The following is a 13,299-nucleotide window of genomic DNA, read 5'->3' as shown; positions in this document are numbered from 1 at the left end:
AGAGCCAATAAAAGGAAGCTAAATGACATGCAAATGAAAAAAATATATATTACTTTTGTTTTTCAATTAAGAAAAGCCAACTCCCAAACAATGCTAGGGTTTCTCTGGCTCTGAGGCGCGTGCAGTTGCCCTAAATGGGCAAAAAAGCAAGTTGAATCTTTCTCAGGAACAATGGTTCAGCTTTTGGGCCTGGGTCTTCCAGAGCTGGAGCCAACTGGTGGAGAATATTGGGGAAGATCTCCAAGTAACTCCCCTGGCCCCAGTCCCTGGATAAATGCAGTTTTTCCATTGCCTTTCTTCAGCTTTCTGGTTCCACATACCTAAGTAACATTGAAAACTAACTTGCATACCAAACCCCTGCAACACCCTTTATTAAAACAACAACAACAACAAAGCGATATCCCATCTCAGCTCTTAACAGTTGGCCCCAAAATGACTTTTGCTGGCAGATGGGTGGAAATGCAGCAGTAATACATCTGGCTGGGATTGCTGCTCAGCCAAAATAGATGCACGAAAGACCCTCTGTGGACATGACCCTTTGTCGCTGCCTGTCCAGGCTTGCATTTTGGTGGGTTGCTGTTGTCTGACTGTCCCCATTACGGCCATATGACTTGGTAGGCCAACTGTCCTCTGACACTTGAGAGGATGCGGGTGTATCTCGTTTTGTACTGATCTTTGGCCAAGCCAATCTGTAAGTTTGGCGGTTTTGTTTTCCTAGCAGGAGCTTTGGCTGGAAAGGCTAGGAGCAGTTTTTTGAGATGTACAGAACCAAACCAGATCAAATGTTGGCATTGTACAGCTTAGTTTTTTTGGGGTTTTGTTATGTTCAGTATCTGGAGATATACGACATTGATCTCTTTAATGTAGGTATGAAGCTGTTGATGGAAGGAGAGAAGAGATGGTTTGAACTGTAAAGAACAAATGGGCAACGTTGTCTTAAGCTCTGGGGTGGTCAGAAACTAAAATTCCTTTAAGGAGACCCAGAGAAAGTCTTGCAAGCCTGAAAGCGTGTCTGGTTTTATTGACTCTGTCAGTTGGTCTAAAAGATACTGCCTCCTTGCTTTGCGTCAAATGAATCAAGTGATTTATGGAAACTGGAGGAAAATGGTTTTACAGTTCCCATTTGCATGCCAGAGGAGAAGGGAAGAAAATAAAACTTTATAAAACTGAGAGTCTAGTGGTGCTCATTTGGGCCCACTCTTTGGGGGAATAAACACCCCTTGCTTAGGCTGGCATCCTGCTTTGCTGCTTGAATAGTTAAACCAGCTTCAGTTCAGAGAGCTTTACTGGGGAAAAGGAAACCGAAAGCTGTGCTGAAGAGCAAGTAGGTGAAATTGGGAGTTGCCTGATCTATTTTATCTTTTAAAAGGACAAGCTCTGAACCAAGCTGTGTGAAGATCAAGTGAAATATGAAAGCTTGACAGTGATACATGCAGGAAACCTTGAATCATTTCTAAGCTTCCTGGAAAATGATGTAGTGATGTTATTGTCATGTTTACTAGTGATGATCCCATACCTCTTACTGATCAGCTTAAAAAATGTCTTAACTACCAGCTCCTCAATCCTGGATGCAAACGGGCTCAACTGGATTCATTTGAAATGCTTGTTGACGCCCCCAACAATAATAATTAATAATCCAGTGCAGAGAATGGAGTGTGGCCACCCAATTGGTCTGTTTTCTTTATCATGGGGAAAAAGGTTTGCTTTGTAGAGTGAATATTTCTATACATGCCTGGCAGAGCCTGACAAACTTCAAAACTCTCATAGTCCCTAAGACATTTAAAATTTTTTCCTTCACACAGAGCATTGCTGTATCTTTAGGACAGAGTCTGTCTTTTTTTCAGGGGGAGGAGATAGGAAGGGATGGGAAGCTGCTAGCTCTCCTCCTGACCCATTGCTGCTGTGAAAACATGCTGGACTGGGGTAGGGGTTTCGGTTCTTGCTAGCCCAGTCCTCCCTTTCTTGCCCTATCTGGCCAAAGTGGAAGGAAGCATGTCTGTCGTGAACATCTGAAGAGCAGAGCCCCCCGTCATACCCCAACCCCCGTGCACGGCTCTGGAGTAGTCCGTGGAAGTGACACTAGGGAGCAGAGAAAAACCAGACTTCGGCAGTAGTGCTAAATTTCAGAGGTTTTGTTCACCCAAGATTCCAGGCGCGGGGATTGCTGGTAACTGGCCAAGGAGCTTGGATGACAGCCTACCTGTTCCTCAGCTCCGCTCAGCTTGCTCCCTCCCCCCTGCCTTTCTTTTTTTAATTGCATAATATGCTAGAAAATGATCTGGATTTGGGACTTATTTTTAACAGAAGAGGCTCACTTCACCCGATCTGATTTTGGATTTAATGTCCAGCAAATGCTTTCTGAATTATTTTTTTTGTCTTTTGCCATTGAAACCCTGATTTCTTCTGCCCCCTCTCCCACTTTGCAAGTGGTCTTTGCTTTTAAATTTTTGTCAGCCATTCTTGGGGATGTTTGCCAGTCCTTAGCTACGTTGTCTTTCTGCAGAACCAGTATATGATGATCAAATTGGTGTTAGACCTGCCTGGTGCAGTCATTTTGCAGGCATGGATCCCGTGGGGGGAACAGGGAATTGTACTCAAATAAAAGGAAGGCAAGTTTTGTCTCCTAGACGATAGCTGCATAATAAAAACTGCATACAAGAGGAGTCAGATTTGGGGTTAAAAAATATACGCTTGTTGCAACTTCTGTCTGGGCATTTTTCACTTTTTTCTTTTAAACAGAAAAAACAAGGCAGAAATCTTCATGCCATTTTATTAGTGTTTTGTTAAATGGAGGGGAGGGATGCAGGCGTGGCCGGGGGCTGTCTGTGATCCTACGAAAAGGGTGACTGGGTTAGCGCTCCAGCACCTCACCGCTCTGCCTGGGAAGAGAGAGAGGAAACCCGAGTGTTTGCCCGAAGATGTGGAAACAGGCCGAGCATGGGGTGCTGTTCTGCCGGGCCTGCGATCGTACCCCCGTCTCCGTAGGACTTCTCCTTGGCTGATTTGATGCAGCCCATGGGACAGGCACCTGAAGTGTTAGTACGGCCTCTGCTCCTCCTAGATTTGATTTAGATGTCATAAAATAGCTTGTCTGGTAAACTGGGTCCATGCAGGTCGCGGGGGAGAGAGTTGGGGGGAAGCTGCCGTCTCACAAGCACCAAAAGAAGTGCCTGGCACAGGGGCTGTGCTGTTTCACCTGATTAATTGCTGGTATTTCAACAAACCAGACCCTGGCTACTTAGTGAAGGTGGGGGGTAGAGTGATGCAGAGGGTTTCTGACCCTAATGCCCTCCCAGTTCAGATGCATAATGTTAGGTCGTGCCTCTGTCACAGCACAGCACAGCAGTTCCTTCATTCCTCTGTGTTTGGGGGCATCTTTGTGTCACAAAAATAATGGTGACAAAATGAGGCTGGGACTGTGCTGTGTAGAGGAGCATTTCCAGGCACTCTGAAACATCCTGGAAGAGACAGCACCAGGGATTGAACTGCCCTACTTACTCTTAGCCCAGAAATTATTTATGATGTGGGGCAAGTTTGGTATAATTCCCTTTGTTTCCTTCTGCAAAATCTGCCATCTGACTGGGAGAAAAGCACATGCATTTATGCTGATTTGTGTTCTTTGGAAAGCCCTACAGCATTCTTTTGTTCTCAAATGAGACCTGACATGGATGTAGTCCTGAGTGAGGAACACGCTTTGATGGGGGAGAAGTGAAGACAAATGGTGCATCTGGAGCGATGCATCCTTGCTGTGGTGCGAAAGCTGTTCTGCCTGTGGCGAGCAAGTTCCTGAAAACCTTACCAGAGGAAGCAAAGGCTGCCGGTGTTGCCTTAGCCAGGCGGAGGCTGAGGAAAGGGTTTCAGACCCCATCATATAAAAACGCTTCCCGCAGCCAGAAGCGCAGGGGCTGCAAGCCCAGCCCGCCCCAGCCCGCTGCCAGGGCTTGCTGTGGGGGTGGGGACGTAGCGCACCCCCCAGTCCAAGGTGCAGCGGGGCCCACGCTCCCCACGTGGATTCGGAGCGCAGGACTAGAGGTGCTGCTGGGCGCCTGGTTCCAGGGGGGGGTGCTCAGCTCTTCAGGAGGTACCCAACCCCTGTGAAGTTTCCTGAAGAAGATGCCCCCAGCCTCAAAGCGGGACCCAGGCGCTGTCGGGGTTGAAGGCCCTGGCTGCAGCAGCAGAGTGTAGCGCAGAGAGTGGTCTTGGGGAGTAGACTAAAAGACCTGATGGATCATCTTCTTCATCTGTAATCTCTCTAATTCCGAGTGTAATAACTGCATTGCCTGCTCTAGTACATTCCTTAGGCGATCAGTTAAATAAACCCACGCGGTCAGGTACATGCATATATCCTGGCGTGCTAAGGGGTTGGATCTCCTGACTTCCCTGGAAGGCTTCTCTCAGCAACTGCGCGAGCCTCGCTCCCCTTCCCACCGGCAACGTGCTTTTAGACGAAAAAGGGAAATGCATTGTGAGAACCTCGGTGCGTTACATGTGTGTTCGCAGGCAGAGTACTGCATCAGTCGGGAAATGGAAAGGAGCGCTCAGTATAGCGTCTGTAGCTTGTGCACCTAGGTGTAGATACTTGGGGACCATATGCTTAATGTATGCGAGAGGGAAATTTGCTGCCAGGCGCGTAAGGGCTTGAGTTTTATAGATGCTGGTTGAATTTCGGCTTGGAATTTACCAGCGTGGCTATGCTTAAACACAGCGGGCCAGAGCACCGCGTTAAGGCGGCTGCTGCCTCCTCATCCCGCTGCTATGAGCCGAGAGTGAGTTGTTCGTGGGACGGGTTTCCAGTTGTGACCGTCAGGGGTAAGCAAGGAGGGGACGGAGCCGCCAGTCTGTCCACACCACGCGTGTGAGGGAGTGGGTGGGCCAGGGTGGCGAGTCTGGTGCGAGGGACGGGCTTCAGGCTTCGCCCGCTTCATCAGTCTCGTCTCTTTCCTTTCAGATATATGTTGGGGAAAGGAGGAAAGCGGAAGTTTGACGAGCATGAAGATGGGTTGGAAGGCAAAGTGGTGTCTCCTACTGACGGTCCCTCTAGGGTGTCTTACACCTTACAGCGTCAGACTATCTTCAACATTTCCCTTATGAAACTTTATAACCACAGGCCATTAACTGAGCCGAGCTTGCAAAAGACAGTTTTAATTAACAACATGTTGAGGCGAATCCAGGAAGAACTCAAACAAGAAGGCAGCTTGAGGCCCGTGTTCGTGACCGCTTCGCAGCCCGCCGACCCTCTCAGCGACAACTTCCGCGAGGCCCAGCCGGCGTTCAGCCATCTCGCTTCCCAGCCCCTTCTCCCCACTGACTTCGTAAGCACTATGCCCCTGGAGTCCTGCCTCACCCCAGCCTCTTTGCTCGAGGACGACACTTTTTGCACTTCCCCGACTGTCCAGCACGATGGTCCGACAAAACCACCACCTCCTGCTCTCCAACCAGTAAAGGACAGCTTCTCCTCAGCCTTGGACGAAATCGAGGAGCTTTGTCCAGCACCTACCTCCGCAGAGGCAGTAGCAGCCGAAACGGCAGCCGGCGACTCCAAAGCCCACCCCAGTGAGTCCAACGTTCAAAAGCCCGAGGGCCTCCCGGAGAGCAGAACAGCCGAATCGAAACTCATGGACTCGCTACCTGGCAACTTCGAGATAACAACTTCCACAGGTTTCCTCACAGACTTGACCCTGGATGATATTCTGTTCGCTGACATTGATACGTCCATGTATGATTTTGACCCCTGCACGTCTGCCACGGGGGCTGCCTCAAAAATGGCTCCTGTCTCCGCAGATGAGCTCCTAAAAACTCTCGCTCCGTACAGCAGTCAGCCAGTAACTCCAAATCAGCCTTTCAAAATGGACCTCACAGAACTGGATCACATCATGGAGGTGCTTGTTGGGTCTTAAAATATAGAAATATAGCAATTTTTTTTTTTTTTTTAATTTTAAGTACCAGTATATACACTTGGTAGTATTTCCATAGTCCCTCCCACCCCCGATTCACAGCACTGTGCATGCGTCCTTGCTTGCCTTTTTTGAAAAGAAAAGGATCACACTAGTTTTTGCTTCAAGCAGAGTTGGAGTGCCTTCATCCATGTATGACCACTTCTAATGTATTTTTTTTTTAAAGTGGTTCCTCAAGGAAGACCGAATATCCTGGTATAGGAAAGAGTATGTATTGTAGACAATGTTATGTTACTACAAAAAAAAAGAAAAAAAAAAAAAAAAAAAAAAAAAAAAATTGTAAAAGCTAAGCACAAGGATTATGTTGGGGAAAGCTGTAAATTGCATGTGCATATTTGTCTATTTTTTCTATAAGTTTTATTGCAAGAGGTAAAAAATTTTATTATTTAGATAATCTCAATACCATTTTAGCCCTGTATAGGTTGATTTAGCAATTCAGCCTTTTGGAGGCATTAACCTGCTCCTCTTTAAGTGTTGCATTTACATGGCTGTTTAGAAACTGCTGCCCAAATTTATTTTATATTTTTGTACAGATTCTGCAGTTTATGATATTGTTTTTTCTAAAAACAAATGCTGTTTATACACACAAAAAATAGCTATTTTGATAGGATTTGCTCACATAGTTCCTGCATAATTCAGATGTACAAGAACCACTTGTACTTTTATACAGAGTTGTAATGTTTTATATGTGTATGGTGCAAAGAGAAAATTGGATCAAATAAGCCTGCAGTCGGTTTCCCTGAATGCAAACAAAAAAAGTGCTTTAAGAAAGGGCTGGGAGCTGCTTCTGTAGGAGTTTCACAAGTGTTTGCTCCCTGCTGTACCCACTGCGCGCTACTGTGATTCCTGAAACTTAGAGCCATGTCCTTTTCCAACACGTATGTGAAGCAGTTGGCAGGAAACAGTTGTGGAACTTCACCCAAAGAGGTCCTGAGCACCACCGCGGCCGCAGCCTCCCTGCCCCGGCGCCAGGCTGGTGCCCCCAAGCCCACCTGCGTCCCCTTGCCGAGGCGTCCATCCTGCGTGACGTGGAGCGCCTTAACACGGCGGCAGATCAGCGCTTCCTCACCCGAAGCTCCTGGGAGTGGTTTTGAGGGAGAACATGCCCGTTGCCTGCCGAGAGCCGACCTCTCACGGAGACCTTCCTGACTGATGGGCACACACGGAGCAGGCGGAAGACTGGTGTTGACAGCGTCCACTCGCCCTTTCTTGGAGCATTTCTCCTTCCTCCCCTCTCCCCACCTCACTGTGCTAAGTGCTGAAAAAGGTAACTTCAGTATTACTGCAGTGAAGCTCATCTCTTAACCTGCACTGGATGGACTTGCTTTAATATCCATTGCTGTTGGAACTGGAGCCAGTCACGTTCCATCACTTGGCATCTCGTATAGGGTTGGTTTCTTGTATCAACTGTGTTACCTGCTTTACACTTTATAGACCCGTTTTACAACGAATATACAGACACAGCTTTCTATGCATGGTCCCGTTCCCTGTAACACCTGAGAAATCTTCTCCTTACTGCACCAATAGCATTTTTTTAAGTTCATGATGGTGTACATTTAATTTAAAAAAAAACCAATGTTTGCAATGTATCATGCCTATTGCTGAAGTTGCTATGGCATTTTAGTTTTTCAATGGTACTTTAGCTGTTGAGTGCCGGTTACAACCTATATTGTTGACATGCCTATGGCTTCTTTAGGAATAACTTTTATATTTATTTAAGAAATTTTAAATTATGTTTTACGTCATTTGGCAATATTCAGTCAGTTCTGCTCCCTTCTTGTCATGGATGAAATTGGGTCTTGCCTGCCTTTTAAGGAGGCAGCTTTTTATAAATTGGCACTTTAAAACAGGCCATATATATTTATTAGTATATAGATAGATAGATGTAACATAGATATGCACACAGACACAGTATAAAAGCAAATACATTTTGCAATGAAGGAACTCCTAATTGAAATGAAATGCGTCATGTACAATTACGAAACGCGCTTCTGGCTCCTAATTCATCTGCCAGGGTGAGATGCGTGGTAGGGGAGGGGGGACTTGTGGAGCGGGTGGGTTTGCTTGCTTCTTTTTTCCAAGCTGAACTCAGTGAAGCAGTGGGATTGCTGAAGGATTTGCAGTTGTTTCCTTACATGGACTAAAAAAAAATATAGTAATAATAAAAAAAAATTAATTGCTTTGAACAGAAAACTGTTGACCAAGTGTAGCTTTAGGGACCATCAGAGGCGAGGGGGTGGGTAAGGAGGGGGGGCGGTGCTGTCTCACGCCCAGCAGGACCAGCCCTTGCCTCAGCCACAGCCCTCGGCCCTTGTCGGGAAACAGTCGTCTCTGCCCATTGCGCGTTTCTGGTGACTGGGGCGATGGCACCACGCCAGGGTGCCGGGGCTGTCCCCGCAAACCTGCAGGCGCACGGTCACATCAGCTGTTCCACACGGTGACTGGGTAAGCACTTGCCTTACCAGGGCTAAAACCCAACTGACGGCACGCTGGATGGAACTGCCTGTTTTTTTGGGAATACTTACGCATTTAAACAAGTACCATATGCTAGGCAAGAGTTCGCATCGATGCGGTTTGTGGAGAGCTGTGCTGTTAAGTGGGGTTGAAGTTTTTATGTCCACAGAACAGGAGCTTGAGCTCTAAATCCACGTTACCACTCGTAAGATGATGTCTGTGTATCCTTGGTGCTGAAGCGCACGTCCTGCGGGGTATCCGTGCAGGAATCCCGTAGGACATAAGCCTGCCTGACTTACGGGACTAGGCGAAAGGGCGGCGAGGCTGGCGCAGGCTGCGGAGGGAAGGGCTCTGCGGCCCTTGCTCCCCGCACAGTCACTTCCCGCCTGTAGCGTGGCCTTTGCCCTGGTCCTAACAGCAGCCACGTTCGGAATTTCTGAGACCTACACCAGGGATGGAGGTTGACATTAATGTGCAATGAAGTGACAAGATGGGAGCAGAATTAAAGAGCTTTGGATTTGAAGTGATTTTTTTTTTTCATAAATTATTTATTCTTTTTTTTTTTTCCTTCTGTAAATATATTTATTTTATTGTGAAGCTAACAACATCTGGATTGTAACATGTACAGAATGTATGGTAGGAATGTATTCTCTTGTAGGAATGTAAATCTGTATGAAAAAGGGTACGGGAGCCAGATTCAGAGAAAATGAATTGAGTTCCAGTCAGGATATGCATGGCTCACATGACTTACCCCCACCCCACCCCTTTTTTTCTAATATGGGTCCGGTTTGAAATATGCAAAAAAAGTATGGATGAGGGGCAGTTTTATGTTCAAAATTAGTCCTAGCCGGGCTCCTACCCCATCAGCCTCGTGAGCCGGGCGTCCCTTGGGAGCTGCAGCAGAAGGCAGGAGCAAGCGCCGTCCCCTCCGTCGCGCTGGGCTGGCCGGTGTAGGAAAAGGTGGCGTTTGTAACGCCTGCGGGAAGCCGCGCTCGAGCCCCCGGTGCTGGACGGCTGGAGAAGGTGGCAGGATGTCACCTCCAGCCCCAGAAGCTGCGGCAGCCAGTGCCACCTCGCTGCCCTGCCTGTCCCACCGGCCGGTCCCTGGACACCACGGGTCCCCTCCAGAGCCCGGCGGCACCGCACGGCCCGCTGTGCGATGGGGAGCTTCCCTCGGCGAGAGCACGGCTTGGAGCAGTGTCGTCCCTGAGCACATCCGCCTGGCGCGGGCCTGGCAGCCAGCTGGGCACACCAGGCCTGCCAGCCAAGCTGGACCCTCGCAAAGGGGATTCGGTTTTTCCTCAGCGCTGTGTGGTCATAGCCCGGGTTGTTTAAAACTGATGTTCTGAATTTAAAAGTTTACACTTTGATCACCATTAAGTTGAGTAAATGGTAATGGGTCCTGTCCGACAAACGGTTTAATTCACTCCGGCATATTGTGACCTTTTGGTTCTTGTTACAGGGTTTCTTTTGGGTTTGTCCCCCCCCCCAGCCCCCTACCAGGTTTCAGTATCCTGCTTCTGTGCAAGTTGCTTTCAGTGCTTCTATTAATTAATGAGACTGAACATTTTTAAAGTCATTAATTCTTTTTTAAGCACTTTTTCTGAAAATAAGCCTAATGCAAGTTCTGGAACCTCTTTAAAAACACAAATTGCAGATAAAATCCCAGCCTTGACTCCTGTCTAGTTCTGAGCGTAATCCATACTAGCGCCTGTAAAGGCCAAGATTCTGGAAAAGGTGTAAATAGTGTGACATGTTCAGTGCATGGTTGTTTGAACAGGGCTTGTTATTGTCAAAAAAAAAAAAAAAAAAAAGAAAAAAAAGAAAAAAAAAAGAAAAAAAGGCTGTATTTCCCCTTCCCCTCCCACAGACCTTAGAGCTGTGCCTTTTCTATGCAATATTACAGACATATACATCTGAAACCAGATTACTGTATTCACATGTAGGTATGGGCTGTAATCAAAAAAACAATGGGACAAATGTACATGGAAATGAGCAGTCTTACTTTTGTAGTTTTATATTATACAATAAACAATTAAAATAAATTCTGGCTTCATTCTTTCCCTCCACAGATGAGGACAGTAAGGGGGAGACGGACCCCACGGGGGGAGTGGCAGGGGGCAAGGGACCGCCCGGTCCCACCCTGCTCTTCTGTACAAACAAGAGAAATGTCACCTTGTGTGAGGCGTTTGTTGGTGACGGAGAGGTGCCCTGGGTGGCCGTGTCCCTCCGTGGCTGCTCTTGGACTCGGAGGACCGGGGGCTGCTCAGCTCCACCACGGTGCGATCTGCGGCTCTTGACTCGGGCCACCTGGAGCGTGCAGCTTGCCAGGTGCCACCAGGCTACCAGAGAGGAATCCGTCCAGGTTTGATACATATAGTGCACTGGCCTTCAGGGCATTAAATCCCAGCAGGAAACATCTGATACCTTAATCCATCCCTCCATTAACCAGTGCCCTCTGCCCCCCAGGTGGCTGGGCCAGCCGGGAGGGAGATCTCGCCCCGCTTTGGCTCAAGCCTTTTGCGGCAATGAAGCGGCACCGCTGGGGCGCAAATGAGTCACCCCCTGCGGCCCCCCAGCCTCCAACACCCACAGGAACACGACTGCTCCATTGGGATTTACAGCCGAACCAAAAAGCAGACAGTTGAAAAGCAGCAAGTTTTCCCTACGCTGACGCACCGCACAAAGCATCGTGGCGGCGGCGAGCTGGCTCCTGTGACTGGTGCGGCGGTGGCAGCATGCGGCATGGGGCTCTAGGCACCAGCGGCCGCTCGGGGACAAATGGCTGCGGGGACACAAGAAAGGCAAGGAAAGGAGAGGTTGGAAGAGTTAAAAGCCAGCCCAGGGATTGAATTTCTGTGTGCTCAGCTCAGAGGGCGAAATGCACCCAGGGCTACGGTGCAAACGCTTTCCCCAGCGGCTCCGCTCCTGGCCAGGCCACAGGGTGTTCACCCCGCGCCGGTGGCTGCCGGCGGCTGCCGGCACGTCTCCATTGCCGCTGCATCGACCTGGCGCAGGACACGTGGAGGTGCCACCGCTGACGCTCCCAAAGCCACTGCGGTTTGGTAGCCACGTACCTTTGAAGAGCTCCTTTTCTCACTTGTGACTTGGTACCAGGTGCCACCAGCCCCAAAGGCCAAGGCTGCACCAGAGCCGCACTTACCCCCCTCCCTGGGTGAGCGGCTTCCCACCCGCTCCAACCCCCCAGCTCAACAGCAACCCAGTGCTCGGGGCTTGTGCAACGGGGCTACGTGTGCAGGGAGCTGCCAAGCGTTGGTGGCGTTGAGTTCTGGGGTACCCCACACCGGAGGGGTAAGGCACTCACCTTGTTTCTCGGGGTGACAGGAGCCTGGGGTGCCCTCAGGACTGAAGGACCGTCCCTCCCTCGCTGAGGTGCCCCAGGAGGGGGGCTTACAGGCAAAGGAGCCATCATGGTGCTGAGCGGCGGCTCCTTGCCAGCAGCACCAGCCCAGGTCTGCACTCAGCTCCGCCGCTGCTCAGGACCACCACGAGCCGGTGCAGCAGCTCCACAGCCGACAGCAGCCACGAAGCTCCTCCCTGGGCCCAAAGCACTGGGAGATCGGGGCGTTGCGGCCGGGTGGGCACCAGCTTTCACTGCCCTGGCTCAAATACACGCCACGAGGGCAAGAAACACGCTGAAACGCAGCACCGAGGCAAGGAGGGCAGAGCGAAAGGCAGCCCAGTCCCACCGCACTCCCAGTGCCCTCGCCCAGAAGGGAGGGTGCTCCCAGCCCCCAGCCCTGACCCAGGAGCGGAGGGACACGTGTCCCCCCACACACACCGGCGGCGGGGGCGAGCCCTGCCCTCGCAGCACTGCCAGCTCCCCCGCATCTTGTACTCACCAGGGAAACCACATGCGGGAAAAGCCACTGGGGGAAAAACCACCCCCCTCCGGCCCCAGGTAGGACTTCATAGAGCTGCTCTGAACCACAGCAGAGACGGGTCCGTAGGGATGCTGGCTCCACGGCTGAGCTCTGCGAGGAGCCGCTTCTCCCTTCCCACTTCACCCCTTTTTTCACCTCCCTCCCGCTGAGCCCCCCCATCCCACTCACCTCCATCACTGGCGCTCACAGGCTCCTCTCTCCGCCTGGTCCCTGCGCATCATCTGCCTCCTCTCCAGGCAGCTCCCTCCTTCCACAGCTCCTCTCGCTTCGGAAGAAACTGCCTTAGCAACTGGCAGCAGGCCAGCAGGATCATGGGTTTTTCCTCCAGCCCCCTCCTCCTCCTCCAAATAACGAGATGGCCAAGGAGGGGGCCGGGGCTGCAGGGCCCCGTGTGCTGTGGCTGCGGGGGCTGCGTGCGGCAGTGGGCTGGGCACAGCCACCCGCTCCCAAAACCTCTGTAACCAAGGCCCCAGGTACACCAGCTGCTGCAGGGTCACGGGGCAGGGAGGTTTCTGGTCCTCCTGCCCTCTCCCTTTTCCAACCGACACGTGCCCAAAAGCCGGCCAGCTCCTCCCCAAACACCTCCCGATCCAGAGCATCTGCCAGGAGAAGGCACATCGCGGGGAACAGGAGGAACACGTTTCAGATCGCCCGTTTCTGCAAGGATTTCCTTCCATTCTTCTGGCCCTGCTTACTCACCTCAGGCTACTCTCCCCGGACTCTTTCCTCTGCCGTTTCCTCTCCTTTTCCCCCTATTCAAGGGGCTTCCTCCCCCTCCCCGTTCCTCCTCTTGCCTTCTCTCCCTTGTGCAGTTTGGTGCCACTTGCTGCCTGTACATCTCCCTTCCTGGTGCGAGCGGGGATGACATGGGTTCTGTGCTTGTGCCAGGCTCTGCGTTTATTAGAAAGGGGGGGGGGGGGGGGGGGGGGAGCAAAAAAAAAAAAAGCCCCAGAAGGCTGGAAGTTTGCTAGCAGACAATACCCAGG

The 13,299-nt window shown here is 50.6% G+C and overlaps 1 protein-coding gene and 1 long non-coding RNA gene across 5 annotated transcripts in view; one reads left to right on the top strand and one right to left on the bottom strand.

Moving 5' to 3' along the window:
- Positions 1–8,107, top strand: part of SERTAD2 (SERTA domain containing 2) — an 82,431-nt gene extending 74,324 nt beyond the window's left edge. For all 4 annotated transcript variants that reach the window (XM_037392126.1, XM_037392125.1, XM_037392124.1 and 1 more), the window contains one exon: positions 4,949–8,107. In XM_037392126.1, the coding sequence (XP_037248023.1) occupies positions 4,953–5,897 (945 nt within the window). In that variant the 5' untranslated portion in view covers positions 4,949–4,952 and the 3' untranslated portion in view covers positions 5,898–8,107. The remainder of the gene's footprint in view (positions 1–4,948) is intronic.
- An 828-nt stretch (positions 8,108–8,935) lies between these two features.
- LOC119150044 lies at positions 8,936–12,368 on the bottom strand. Its single transcript, XR_005104921.1, has 2 exons — positions 11,734–12,368; positions 8,936–11,193 (listed from the first exon to the last, which is right to left on the bottom strand). It is a non-coding gene; the product is annotated as an uncharacterized LOC119150044 (long non-coding RNA).
- Positions 12,369–13,299: the final 931 nt, after the last annotated feature.

This window comes from Falco rusticolus, chromosome 6, assembly GCF_015220075.1.
Source record: "Falco rusticolus isolate bFalRus1 chromosome 6, bFalRus1.pri, whole genome shotgun sequence".
NCBI lineage: Eukaryota > Metazoa > Chordata > Aves > Falconiformes > Falconidae > Falco > Falco rusticolus.
This window is presented reverse-complemented; position numbering and strand designations above follow the sequence as displayed.